The sequence below is a fragment of the Meleagris gallopavo genome, chromosome 4 (genome assembly GCF_905368555.1).
Source record: "Meleagris gallopavo chromosome 4, MGAL_WU_HG_1.1, whole genome shotgun sequence".
Classification (NCBI taxonomy): Eukaryota; Metazoa; Chordata; class Aves; order Galliformes; family Phasianidae; genus Meleagris; species Meleagris gallopavo.
Window position 1 is genome coordinate 26,191,827 of NC_139407.1, and position 12,851 is coordinate 26,204,677.

The following is a 12,851-nucleotide window of genomic DNA, read 5'->3' on the forward strand; positions in this document are numbered from 1 at the left end:
CTATAAGCTCTGAAAGCTAGGCCACAGTCTTCCTTTTTGTGATTCAGTAAGTGTAGTAAGAAAAGTTTCTGCAGCAGTAACTGGCTTGCAGCTATCACATAATTAATAGGCACATCACTCCTCAATACTTTGCTCAGAGCATTTCATATGAACGTTTCCACTCTGCAATGCAGAATCCTTACCTCCCAAGCTCCTACTACAGCTCCAATTTCAACAACAGTAGGGATACCTTTTGCTGAACTATCAAACTTCTGCTGACCTACGAAAGAAAATAAGAGTGCAAGCTTGCTTTCCAGTATTTGATTTGTGTTATGTTCAAATCATTTACTACAATGCTTGTCGTGCCCCTCCCTGTTTTCCGTGGCCGCTTCTAATCCACAGAATACCACAGATAGTTCTGTGTCCTGCCACACCAATGTAGTAGACAGTCAATATTTTCTTCAGTTAGGATTTAAGACTTCCTCTTCTCAGAAAGAAAAGCACGGCACAGAGGAGCTGAGGAGTTGTTTTCTCAGTTTACATTTTCAGGGGCTGAAATAGTCATTTCTAAAACCTCTAATTATTTTGTGTTGCTGCCTCAGGGGGAAAAAAGAAAAAAAAGCAAACAGGTCCCTCTAACGCTTAAAACAAGTGGCTTACTGCAGCTTTTATTAGAATAATTACAAGTAGAAGAAACGTGGCACTTCCATTTTTCACAGTGGGATGAACAGCTTAGGAACTAATGGGCTGCAAAGCTACAGCAATACAGTGGAAAACCAAATGACATTAAATAAACCAAAACCCAAACTTGTTCTGACATGACAGCTCCTTCTATGCAGAAACCACAGCTTTCAGGACAGCAAAGCACAACGCAGATGCAGCAACATCATCCTACACTCAGAGAACAGGGAACTCTCACAACATAGTATCGCCTAATGTGTCCTAAGGCAGAGTGAAAGCGGAAGGTGTGAACACAAAGGTGGGTAATTCATTCAGCTAACAGTCCTGCTCAGCACTTTCTCCCCTCCAGCACAAAAGACCATGGCTGTGCAGTCACTGAGCCATCTGAGCCTCCATTGCCTGGGCTGTCCATTCTGGTGCTGTCTGACTTATCTTCTCCAGCAGGTTGTTCACCTGGAAACACAGGGACTGAATCTGCTTATCCCAAGTTGGTAAAGCTTCACGAGCTGCAAAAGGAAACCACAGAAAACAAAGTATAGTCTTGGCAATTCACTGTCATTGTTTAAACGCAAGTTTCACCTCTGGCACTGCTCTCGCATGCCTTGCAGCTATCATACTCAATTCTGTCTTCAAAAGTTATACTGATTTTGACTGTCTGTTACAAGCCTGACTCCTGCCTTGCAAAAAAGTGAACAGAGAAATTCCTGATATCCTACAAGGAGACTGACAGTATAAATTCACACTTAGCTGTGGATAAAAGAATGCAGAACAGAGGAATGTGTGAAAACTGGTACCTCCTCTGATAAATGACAAAGGAGAACTGTCTATCACAGATATGGAAAAGGCTGAGGTACTCAATGAGTTCCTTGCCTAAGTCTTAACTGTCAGTCAGGCTTCTCATATTTCTCACAATGCTGAACCTCACATCCCTGAACCTCTTGGTGGGAACTGGGGAGCAAATTCCACTTCACTGTAAAGGCAGAGCAAACCCAAGACCATCTCATAAGACAGAATGTGTACAAGTTTATGGAGCCAGACAACATACATCCCAGGGTCCTAAGGGAGTTGGCTGATGTGCTTGCTGAGCTGCTCTCTATCATATTTAAAAAGTCATGGCTGTCAGGTGAAGACTCCAGTTTTCCAGTGACTAGAAAAAAAAAAGGAAATGTCACTCCCACTAATAAGGGCGGAAGGAGTCTGGGGAACTACAGGCCAGTGAGCCTCACTTCTGTGCCTGGGAAGATCACGGAACAGATCCTCCTAGAAGACATATTAAGTCACATGAGGATAAGAAGCCCTGAGTGTGGCACTGGGTTGGAATTTGATGATCCTTGAGGTCCCTTCCAACGCAAGCCATTCTATGATTCTCTGCTATGGAAAATTCTGCCACCTGCTGGCCAAAGCAGCATACAGCAAAGTCATTATGGACAGCAGTTGTAAATAATTTGCTTGCATTGCTAGACAGCAACTCAAAAGGACAATTCTGAATAATGCAAAAGAAATTAAATAAATAAATAAACAAACAAACCAAATCCCAACTTACTCTCAAAATGAACAATTCCATCAATCTGATCAATGAATCCATTCATGCGCCCCTCAGTTATCATCTGAGAAGCTATCTTCTCTGCCTGAAATAAGGGAGAAAGAATGATATTAGGTATCTGATCCATTCTGAAAGAAATGAAAAACCATTGCAGGTTTGATAGTCCCTACATGTTTTTCATCTACATGTGAATATAGGCAGAACCGTACCGAAAACATCTAATCATGCACCGACCGACATCCTCAGTGGCATCAAAATATGATATGGTCCCTTCTATACTGTGTACCCTTCCTTCTCATAAAATGTGCTAAATATTTAACTTTTGTCACATGTCCAGTACCGAATATTTAATTTCCTATCAGTAAACTAATTTTCCTAATATTTACTAGAGCTATTCTTATTTTTATGCTTATTTACTAGAGCTATGCTTATTTTTATTCTTATTCTTATGCTTTTTATTATCCTTTTTTTTAAACAAATGGCGTTGGAAGCCATTACCTTAGCTGCAGGGATCTCTAGTAATGCTCCAAGCTCTTCAAAGGTAATATTGTTGTATAGTTTGCTTGCAGATAGTAAATTGTGTTCAATAACAGCTCTGTCCAGGATACTGGAACCTTATGGGTTGAGTAAGACAGCAATTCATTAATATAAATGAGCTATTTGGTTTATATTGTAGAACAGATGTGAAGCATTTTTTCTGAAAGTTATACATGGAAAAAGTACAGGTGCATCTTGTTGCATGACATCATTGTAACACCACAAAAAAAAGAAGTGAACAAAAAGATTCCCTGTGGTGATTTTTTTTTTTTTTTAATACAAGTAGCTTCAAACCTTTTATTTAGCTTTCTGGGAAATAACCTTAAATAATCACGTGATGCTCTTTTCTGTCACCCTTAGGGATGCAAAGGGCAAACCTGGATGAACAAGCAGTGCTGTGAGCCTTCAGAGAAATACATACCATCAGCTGTAGTTGCTTTCTGGTGAGGCATTAGCATAGCTGCAAACTCTTGCAGTTGGTTTCCACGAATAATTCTGTCAAGATACATTTTCTCCAAGATCCCATAGGCTGCAAGCTGCTGGCATCTCTCATCCTTAAAGAGCGTAGCAAGCATGCGAGAACGCTGTTGTCCTAGGAGAGCCAAGAAGAATCCCCATAAACTGCCACCAAGCAGTTGAGTACTGACAAATAAAAAGATCTCTCTTTCCAACACATGCAGTTAGCAAAGAACTACAAGAGAAGATTCAGTTGCCTTCAGTTCCAAAGAACTGCTTGCCACAGACTTTATTTTGCATCTTTAGATGGCCCCTCATCACTGGCAAATAAACAAGTACTCCAGCTCTGAATTAACACTATGCCAACAGATTACTGACACTGTTTACAATTCTGGATTCCTCAGCTCCTTCCCCCAGTAATGTACAAGTTGACTTGCTTCAGGAATATGTATATTGGGTCTCTTACACAAAAACGTATCATATTGTACCTGCTGATGCCAGAATAGTGCAATGCAAAGCATGCTTCAGTGCCTCCAGTCGCTCACTTTCATGAACTATGCTCTTATAGGACAGCTCGTTGTATCTCTGGGCAGCCTCAATGAACTTCCTTCTATAATCAAGAACTCGAGCATAACAAACCTAGAAAGAAAATGTCTGGGTAAAGGAAAGCAAGAAGGGATGGCTGCATACTACAGGTGTGCATTAATTCCTGCAAAATTCATTTGCAGCTCCGATAAACATTTCTTTATTGCATCCTCAGCAAATCTGTGTCATCAAACAATCAGCTTCGTTTGCAAAAATCTGGCTGAAGTGCCATGACAGATGATTGAAAGGGCCTTTCCCAGCTCTATTCAGATGTTAATCACTGCACTTGCCTAAATGCAAGGAACAGCAAGTGGAATGTTGTACTGTGATTAAGCTGCCCTTTTGTCAGTGACATCAACAACTAGCACTTAGATAGCAATTTCTACTTTACAAATGTTTGCTTTTCTCTCAAAAGCTGTATCAGCATCTGCTATTTCTCCTACTAAAACTTCTAAGATTTTATAAATTAGTGTCCCGACTATATACACAGTAAACCAACCAATAAGCAAAAAGGTCAATTAATTTACAGGTTTGGACTTGGGACTACTTTTGTGGATGGTATTTAGTATTTAATTACAGATAGGCAAAAAAACAAAACAAAACAAACAAACAAAAAAAAACCAACTCTAATGGTCTCTAATATTGGACATGTTTGGTTTTGTTTTTTTTCCTTTTAGATTTACAAAGATACAAAGATATTTTAAGTAAAATTTGGTTATTTTGAGCCAGTAAAATTGGTATATAAGGAACCTTAGCAGGTTTCTCTTCAAATTCTAAGGAATTAGCTGCTTAATTATTGCTAAGATGCAGCTCTCAAGTTCCTAAGACTATTTAAAAGCTTTTCCCCTTGTCTCCTTCAGCGTTACGAATGTTTTGTGGCCCTGTATGAAAACCATCCAATTGTGGAAGCATTTCCCCTCAGAAAGAGGAAAATCCAAGTTAGACTACCTTGTAATGGATTTGTAGTTGTTCATTTGTTGATTCATTCTGAAGAAGGGAAGCTCGATTAATATAAGCTTCTGCTTGAACCGGGTCATCATCCTCCAGATACAGCCTGGCAATTTTCAGGTAGGTCTCCAGTTTATAATCTACATTGTACTGTCTGTAAAGAAACAGATAAGCAAGAGTTCAGAGACACTCCACTACTGCCTTTGCTCCTTCCTGTTCTAAACGTTCTGCTGCTTAAACATATGGAAGGTTTTGTTTTACCCTGCTTTCTTCTTAAGGAAATAAAAATGAGATAAGAAAAATTTAAAACTGGCTCCCAAAACACAAGTAGAATTGAGTTTCTAATGGCTTCAAAATTTGCCATAAACAAGGAGACACTTAGGAGCGAAAGGCAAACTCGCAGTAAAACAAATAGGAGCTAAATGGGTAAAGCCTACATTCAGCAACTTCTACATACATATTGAGGAAAAGGTGAAAAAGGAAAGCCCTTGAAAAATAACAGCAAGGAGTTTACACTTAAACAAACAACAGCAACAGACTAACATCAAATTTCAAACTAAGTCTTCATTTTGAACTGTAGAAATCAATACCTGGAAGAACTTTCAGAAACATGTCAATAAAGTAGACTAATCAATAGTGAAAAAGTTCCAGAGCAGTGTTTAAGACACAACTGGAATGTTTTCTGTAAGGATTGGTCACCAAACTATACGTGCATAGCCTGGCTAATACGCACCGCCAAACTTCCCACTCCCTGGTCCATTTAACTAAGGGAGCAGCAAGTGTATTACACAATGCAGAACTGTGTCTAGCACATTACTTACTTCTGCCCAGTTTCTAAAGGGATCCCCACCAATACTTGTGCTGCATTTCTCCAGTCTTCTTCTTTCTCATAGATGGATGCAAGATGTTGCCTTATTGAAGCAACCTAGACAACAATTAAATCACAAGGAAACATTTTAAAACACAAAAGCTTCTATGTATTCACCTTCCTCTTCCTGTATGCTAACAAAGTGATACGACAGCTCCACACTGCACACACACAGTTCTTCCCACATGAAAGTTTTAAGTTCTCAGTTGAGTCTTAAGACTGAGCTTTTTCAATTTCAGCAGTTTGAAGTATTTCCTAATAGGCTTGCAGCTAGATAAAGGGAGCTGGTCTTTCTGGAAGGATAAGCAGTGACCTGTTATGAAACTTTTTAAAAGATGAAACAATGTTTCTGAGAACCACAACACCAAGATTCACAAGCCCTTTCTTGCAGTTGTACCTCATACCAAGCCTATGAGATACAAATGAGGTGAGCTATGACAAGGTCTTAATTCTGAAATTTAGATTTTGCACAACAGCTGCCAGAAGGCAAACTATCAGTGGTACAACGTGGGTGCTGTAAGAAAAAGTGTGGTTAGAAAAAGAAATCATCTGGTCTTGAGGATTTAATTTATGCATAATCATTGTAACATATGGGTAAGCATGTTCAGTTTGGATTAAAGTGACAGCTGCTTAAAAAGACAAAAGGTAAACAGACATAAATATAAATTGACAGAAACTGTCTTTTCTTCTCTAGAACTAGATCCTGTAGGCTTGTTACATACTTCTTTAAGTATTCTCAAACAACAATGAATAATCATTGAAGGAAATCTTTCAAATTCAAAACAAAGCAGTACCTTCAGCGAGTAACTGCAGAATTGGAATTTCATTACCTTTTCCCTCCCCCCCCCGTGATTTTAGTGTAAATATATATCAAGAAATACACACATAGGCATACAGACCCACACAGGGATTTATTTTTTTTTAATTAAAGAACAGCTACTTGACAAAGCAATTCTGTCCTTAGATCACCTGCCTGCTCCCTCTGTTGGGTAAATGCAACACAGTGAGCCCCAGTCCATCTCAGAACAGTGTCTCCAGTTGCTCATGCGTTGTTTCATTCTAAGAAGCCATTTTCTGGCAGCAGGGGAACATGCCCAGCGTCCTGATGGAGAGACTAAATCGGTATTGTTTGCATGGTTCTAAATGCTTGTTTCGTATGAATAGTACTGCAGAATAGGCTCAAAATAGGAATGGCTATTTTGATTGGTACTTCTGAAAAATAGTCAGCAGTAAATTAAAAAGAAAACAAAACAAAACAAAACAAAACAAACAAAAAAAAAACCACCTGCAGACCAAAACCCCTTGTTTCTCACCTGCTCTTCAAATGAAATGACTCTAGGCTGTATTTTTTCCAGGGTGAAGTGGTATATTTCTTTGGCTGTGCTGTCAGGAAGACTTGGAAGATGGGTACAGAAATCTGTCAGCAGCTGACGTGAGATCACTAGGCTGACATTCTCGTTCACCACTAGTTCAGAGACACGTGAAAGAAAAGCACAAGATGGATGCAATGTTTGTCAACACCTTCAGTGTAAGTGATCCCTTGCTAATCAATCATCTACTTTTATATTAAATTTAAGTAGCTCAAATGTTTAAATATCTGTATGTCAGTCAAGGCATATTATTTTTCTAAAGATGAATATTATTCTCTCAGAAATGGTTTACACTAGAGGTCACTAGAGTTCTAACACCTGACAAATAATGAATTATTTCTCACTCTGATTTATAGTTTTTAAAGATGTTCCTTTCTGAATCGTTGCTCTCAATTGCTATAATACCTTGGACAAAATAAACCATTAGGCTCAATTTCGTTAATTCTACAAAAAATACAAGTATAATTTCTACTTGACCTATTCAGTAGGCCAAATGTACAACACAATACAAAAAACACCTAACCATTTCTTTCTGGTCATTTTCCAAACTAAGCAGAGACTGAAGATGAAGGGAATTATTAGTTTAAAGACTGCTAAGCATCCAATATCAATTTTAGCATTAAATCGGCTACTTTACAATGTCACCTTCAGATGCTGTCACACTGACAAGCTAGAAAATTAAATTAACTTAAAAATTCATCAAGTCCATTTTCCCATAGCTTTTGAATATGCTGCGTAGGGTTTATTTCTTAGTCTTGGTTAAGTTCCAATAAGACCAAAAATATCACACATCTACATAGATTTATGTAGATGTGACAAACCTGTAATCTCATGGATCTCTGGGTTTCATTCAATATGCAATCAATTACATCAAATGCACTTACTTGCTTCTACAAAAGCTTTCAAAGCTTCAAGTTGTTGTGCACCTGACAGCTGAATTGCTTTCTCCAATATTTGACGGTATCTGTTCACAAGAGAAAAAAAAATAAACATCTATATCTGTGAGATAGCATTTTCAGTCACCATGCCTGCTTATTTATTTTTTTTAAATCTTTGAGGTGTAAATTTTCCAAAATGTTTGTGCTAAAGTGACTGGAACGCTCACCTGAAATGGGTATCTGGCTCTTTTTAAATATGAGAACTAGACTACCAGATAACAGCTCATTCTGTTATCTTGTACTGTTTTGTGCAACTGAGGTTTAAAAATAACAGCATCTCCATGATAGAGCAGTTCTCCTTCACCATACAAAGATGCCAGGGAAAAAGAAAGTAAAACTACATCCTCTGTAGATGGGGACTACTGAAATAAGAGAAAGGTTCAAGCTGCCATATTCAGTGAAAACAAAAATTCTATGATTAAGGTTGGAAAAGTCCTCATAAGATCACCAAGTACAAGTCCAACCCCAACCCATCCCCACTAATAATGTCCTTCAGTGCCATGTCTCCATGGTTCTTGAACACCTGCAGGGACAGTGACTCTATCACCTCCCTGGGCAACCTCTGCCAATGCCTCCCTGCTCTTTTGGAGAAATAAAGCTTCCTGATATCCAATCTGAACCTTGCCTGGTGCATCTTAAGCTCATTACCTCTCATCCTATTGCCGTCAGTTGGAAGAAGAAGCCAACCCCCACTTCACTGCAACCTCTTTTCAGGCAGTTGTGGAGATAGATGAAGTATCCCCTGAGTTTTCTACAATCCCAGTTCTCTCAGCTACTCCCCATAAGCTATCCCAGTTTTCATGCTCTGTAAAACCCAGGACAACTGCAGACCATAATCTCAGGGTGCGTAGTACTGGAACGGAAAACCTCTTTCAACGTTCCCCTCAAAAGACAGACTGAACATGATCGTGTTAGCAGCTTTTTTTAAACTAGGAGCTCTAAAAGCAAAGACATTCCTCCAGAGAACTAAGAACTGGGACTCGAGGAATTCTAATTCCACCAGAGTCAGACACTGCCCTCGAGGAAGGGAAAAAAAACCCGCTGTGACGCGTTGCGCTGCGCACACCTTAACATGCAATATCATGCAAAAGATAGGCGTGTAAACTGTAAAAGAAAAACGTTAAGGAAGGTTTCAGGGTGCCCACAGAAGCACAAGGCCCGTCACCACCTAAGTGCCAGGACCGCAGGGACGATGCGGCGGCCCCAATGCCTTCCCTAGAAATTAAAAATAAGCTATAAGTGGCAAAATCGTGAGGCCGATCTCTCTTATTTTCTTCTTTTTTTATTAATACTAACGCTTCAGAAGCGTGGCCCTTGGGCCACAACCACCTAGAGCCGCCCCCAAAGCCCGGCGCTATCCACCGCCCCCACCTACCCCGCCCCACCGAAAAGGAAACCGCCGCCAGCACTCACTTTCCCGCCAAATCCTTGTGGGAGCCGCTAGAGTTCATCAGCTGCGCCAGCTCCTGCCGCACCGCCGCCGCCATCTTCTCGCCTACCATAGAGCAGCGGCGCCGGCGAGCTAGAGCGGCCGCGCGGTGAGGGGGCGGAACCGGAAGCCCGGGGAAGCGGGAGGGGGTAAGCGCTGCGCCGGCGGTTGCCAGGGCGCCGCGGCGCAGTATTATGGGATGCGGCGGGGGAACGGCGCGGGGCGCGTGATTTTGAACAAACGCGGCGGCTCCTCGCGGGCACTGCCGCCGCCGCCGCCGGGTGCGGCACCGGAGCGCGGCGCGGAGCGAGGAAGAGGAGGCGGCGGCAGCGGAGCGCCCGCCCGCCCGGTGAGTGCCGAGGGGCGGGAAAGCGGCGGCGGGAGGGAAGGAGCGGCGGCCGGGAGCGGCGGGGCGCTGACAGCCGGCGGCAGGCCGCAGGCCCGGCCCACCGCGGGACTACGCGGCGAGCTGCGGGGGAGCGCCGCGCTCTGCCCTTCGGCGCGAGGGGCGGCGGCCCCGCCGTACCGGGGCGAGAGGACGGCTGCCGAGGGCAGGTGCGGCGGGGGCGGGCGGGCGGGCGGCGGTGACGGGGTGAAAATGGCGGATCTTTCGAAATAGGGCCGGCGGCTCCCGGCCGCCCCCGCGCCGCCGCCGCCGTGGGGAGGCCCCGGGGGGAACGGAACAGAGCGGGGCGGCCGTCGGGGGGATGAGGTGCGCGCGGAGCGCTGCGGGACTCGGGCCGGGCCTGCGGGTGGCGGGGCCTGGAGGAACCGTGGCGCCCGGTTGCGGAGCGGGGAGGAGAACCCCGGAGGAGCTCCCGGAGCGCGGCCGCCCTTTGTTTGCGGGGTGCCGGCCCCGGGAAGCAGGGAGCGGCCCGGCTCCGCGCTCCCGCAGCGCAGGTGCGAGGGCGGTACCTGACCCCGCGCCCCTCGGACTCGAGCACCTGCTGCAGGGGCCCGGCTCACCCCGGCGTCGCCCACCGTGCTGGCGATCGGAGCGCAGTGTTAATTAGTTGTGGCCGTGGTTTGTCGGCACATCGTCTGCTAATTACGTAACGTTCTGCATGAAGGCTTCGGGTTCCAAAGCGTATGGGATCTCCTGTCAGGATGTAACTTGCGCCTGGGGAATGTTCCAGGATGGAGATCTGTGACCAAGAAGGGGGGGACGGTGAGATGAACTGTCACGGTGCCGTCCTTCTGAAGCACTGCACAGTTATTACAGCAAATGGTGAACGTGGCAGAATCACTCTTAGTGCACTTTGCGGTGTTTACGTAAAGCTGGTAATAGCTACTATTACCAGCAGCAAAGCCTTCCACGTGTGGTTACTTCTTTTTCACAATAGCTTTCTGAGTTAGTAGAGGCAAAAAGAACAGTGAATTATCAGCTGAGTGTTTCCTCTGGCAGAGAAACTCCCTCACAAAATGCATTAGCCATCTTTTTTTGTTCCCTAAAACATCCAACTTATGTGTGCATGACGAGGAATGATGTCACTGTGTGCCTTGCACAGATTTGCATTAACCAACGAATGTATGCATGAATTGCTCCATGCGCAAAGCCCTCCTAAAGGCTAACTGGGAGTGCATGTTAGAAAACAGGGCCTAGCTAATCCTGTGAGTTAAAAACATGCTCCATGCTGGCTGTAGATCTATCAGTTTGAACAGTTTATTATGCAAGGTTAATTCAGATTACATATCACAGCTATTTGTTTTGCTTATTCTGCCGTGTGCAGCCTAGCTCAAATGGTCTGTCACTGAACACTCTGAGCGGCTCAACTTGTTTTCTCGGAAGAAGCTATAACTAACTGGTTTCAGATCGAGTATCTGCTAACCACAGGTGAACTGAAAGTGTGGAGAGTGCTGTGGGGTTTCAGACTCAGAGATACTAATACCTCATATGTCTCTTTTATTTTAGATTTGAAGAAGCAATTGCTCTAAGCCCCTTGAATTCACTTCCTCCCACCTGTTGGAAAAATATTTTATGGGAAATGAAGCAAGACAAACTACAGAGGGCTGTTAGTTTCTGTTTCTGCAGCAAATTCTTTCTTGCTTCTGTTCCCTCTTTGTACTGTAGAAGTGGTGCCTGTTTTCTTCACGCCTGCTTAGAAAAACTTGTGATGTCCAAAAGAACTAGTGTGCTGCAGTTTTAGGATCCATTAAAGTGCCTAGGCAATAAACTCTTGGTTTTAGCCTTATTAGCTGCAGGACCTCCCAAAGACAAGTGGATAAAGGTTTCTAGAAAGCTTGCTTCTAGGACTTGTCTTGAGTAGCTTCGTTTATCACTCACAAAATCTTTAAAGCAGCATGGAGTTCTCAGTACAGCCTATGAGTCATCTTGCTAGCTTTATAATATTAGAAAACATGAGTTTGTCTTGTATGGGAAAGGAGACGTCAAGAATAACCTCTTGGTTGACGGTGGGGTCACACAGCAACACAGTGTGAGAGGTTCACGTTTCTCACGTTCCAGATCTGGACAAAGACTAGCAGCTCCTCAACCTCTCCAGCCTGTGTGTCACTCCCCTTCACAAGCCATACTTCTGCCATCAAATATGCTGCTTCCCAGCCTTCGGTTATGTTTTGATCCATCGTGAGTTCCAGGTACAGAGATTTCCTGCCAGTTTTTGTAGTTTTTCATTTGCAACTTACCTTATGTTCTCATTATTACTCTCCTTTTTATTTTGGAGACTTAGAAAAAATGTAGCTGCACATCCCTTTGATCCCTTGAGCACTTCTTGCTGCTTTCTTGATGTTGGTACTGTTCCTTCCTCTTTCGTGCTTCCCTTTCTCTTACACTGTGCCTAAACATTTAGACAACTCTGCGTAGTCCACATAGTGAAAGACTCATCTATGTTAATACTAATATGGGTTTTGCTCTAAGCTGGAGTGAATCTGCATCAGATGACCACCTGACATAGTCTGGTGGCCTCCCACTGCTGGCCTCTGGTTGTACTCCCATCTTCTGCTCCTGTTGCTTGCTTTGAACTGGCTTTCTGGTTCTCCCAAAGCTCTCACTGAGCTCAATTAGCTCCGTTTGCAGGCAGAAGCTGTGCAAGGAGCATTAATGCCAAGCCAGGAAGGAGGTCCCTGAGCTTCCCTGGTACCTTAACCCCATTGCATCATGGACTGTACCATGGTTCTGGTGCTCACAGACTTTCAGTCAAGCTTTCAGTGTGCTAACCCACTAGTATCTGTTTGCAGCATTGCACAGTAGCTGCCCTCCTGGCTTAACGTATGGCAGTGGTTGCACAAGAGATCCCTTGAACACTGGTGTTAGCAGCCTGGGTAAAGCAGGGTTGTGACAGCCCAGGTTTGGGTTTGGGCAGCTAGATCTAACTCAGCTTCATTCCTCGATCTGTTCCACCCCTGCAGCTACACAAATGTTTGTTAGCACAGGGAGGAAAGAACGTGTTGGATGGAAATGGATAAGCAGATGCCAGAGGAAAACAGGAGGGCTGTAGCCATAGTGCCTGCTGAGTACTTCTGGGGAATTCAAGTACAAGGTGGTAATACTGCTGATGAC

General features: G+C 43.6%; 2 protein-coding genes across 6 annotated transcripts in view; one reads left to right on the forward strand and one right to left on the reverse strand.

The window, feature by feature from the left end:
* Positions 1–615: 615 nt before the first annotated feature.
* COPS4 (COP9 signalosome subunit 4) lies at positions 616–9,477 on the reverse strand. Its single transcript, XM_010709716.4, has 10 exons — positions 9,319–9,477; positions 7,852–7,931; positions 6,911–7,062; positions 5,551–5,654; positions 4,730–4,883; positions 3,685–3,835; positions 3,162–3,332; positions 2,702–2,817; positions 2,204–2,288; positions 616–1,166 (listed from the first exon to the last, which is right to left on the reverse strand). Exons 1-10 carry the CDS (start codon positions 9,405–9,407, stop codon positions 1,033–1,035), a joined length of 1,236 nt encoding a protein of 411 aa, XP_010708018.1. The 5' UTR covers positions 9,408–9,477; the 3' UTR covers positions 616–1,032.
* A 66-nt stretch (positions 9,478–9,543) lies between these two features.
* LIN54 (lin-54 DREAM MuvB core complex component) overlaps positions 9,544–12,851 on the forward strand; it is a 38,641-nt gene continuing 35,333 nt past the window's right edge. For 2 of the 5 annotated variants that reach the window (XM_085222574.1, XM_085222578.1), the window contains exon 1: positions 9,548–9,683. The gene's annotated coding sequence lies outside the window, so the exon portion shown is untranslated. The other 3 variants (XM_085222575.1, XM_085222576.1, XM_085222577.1) reach the window with 3 other exon arrangements.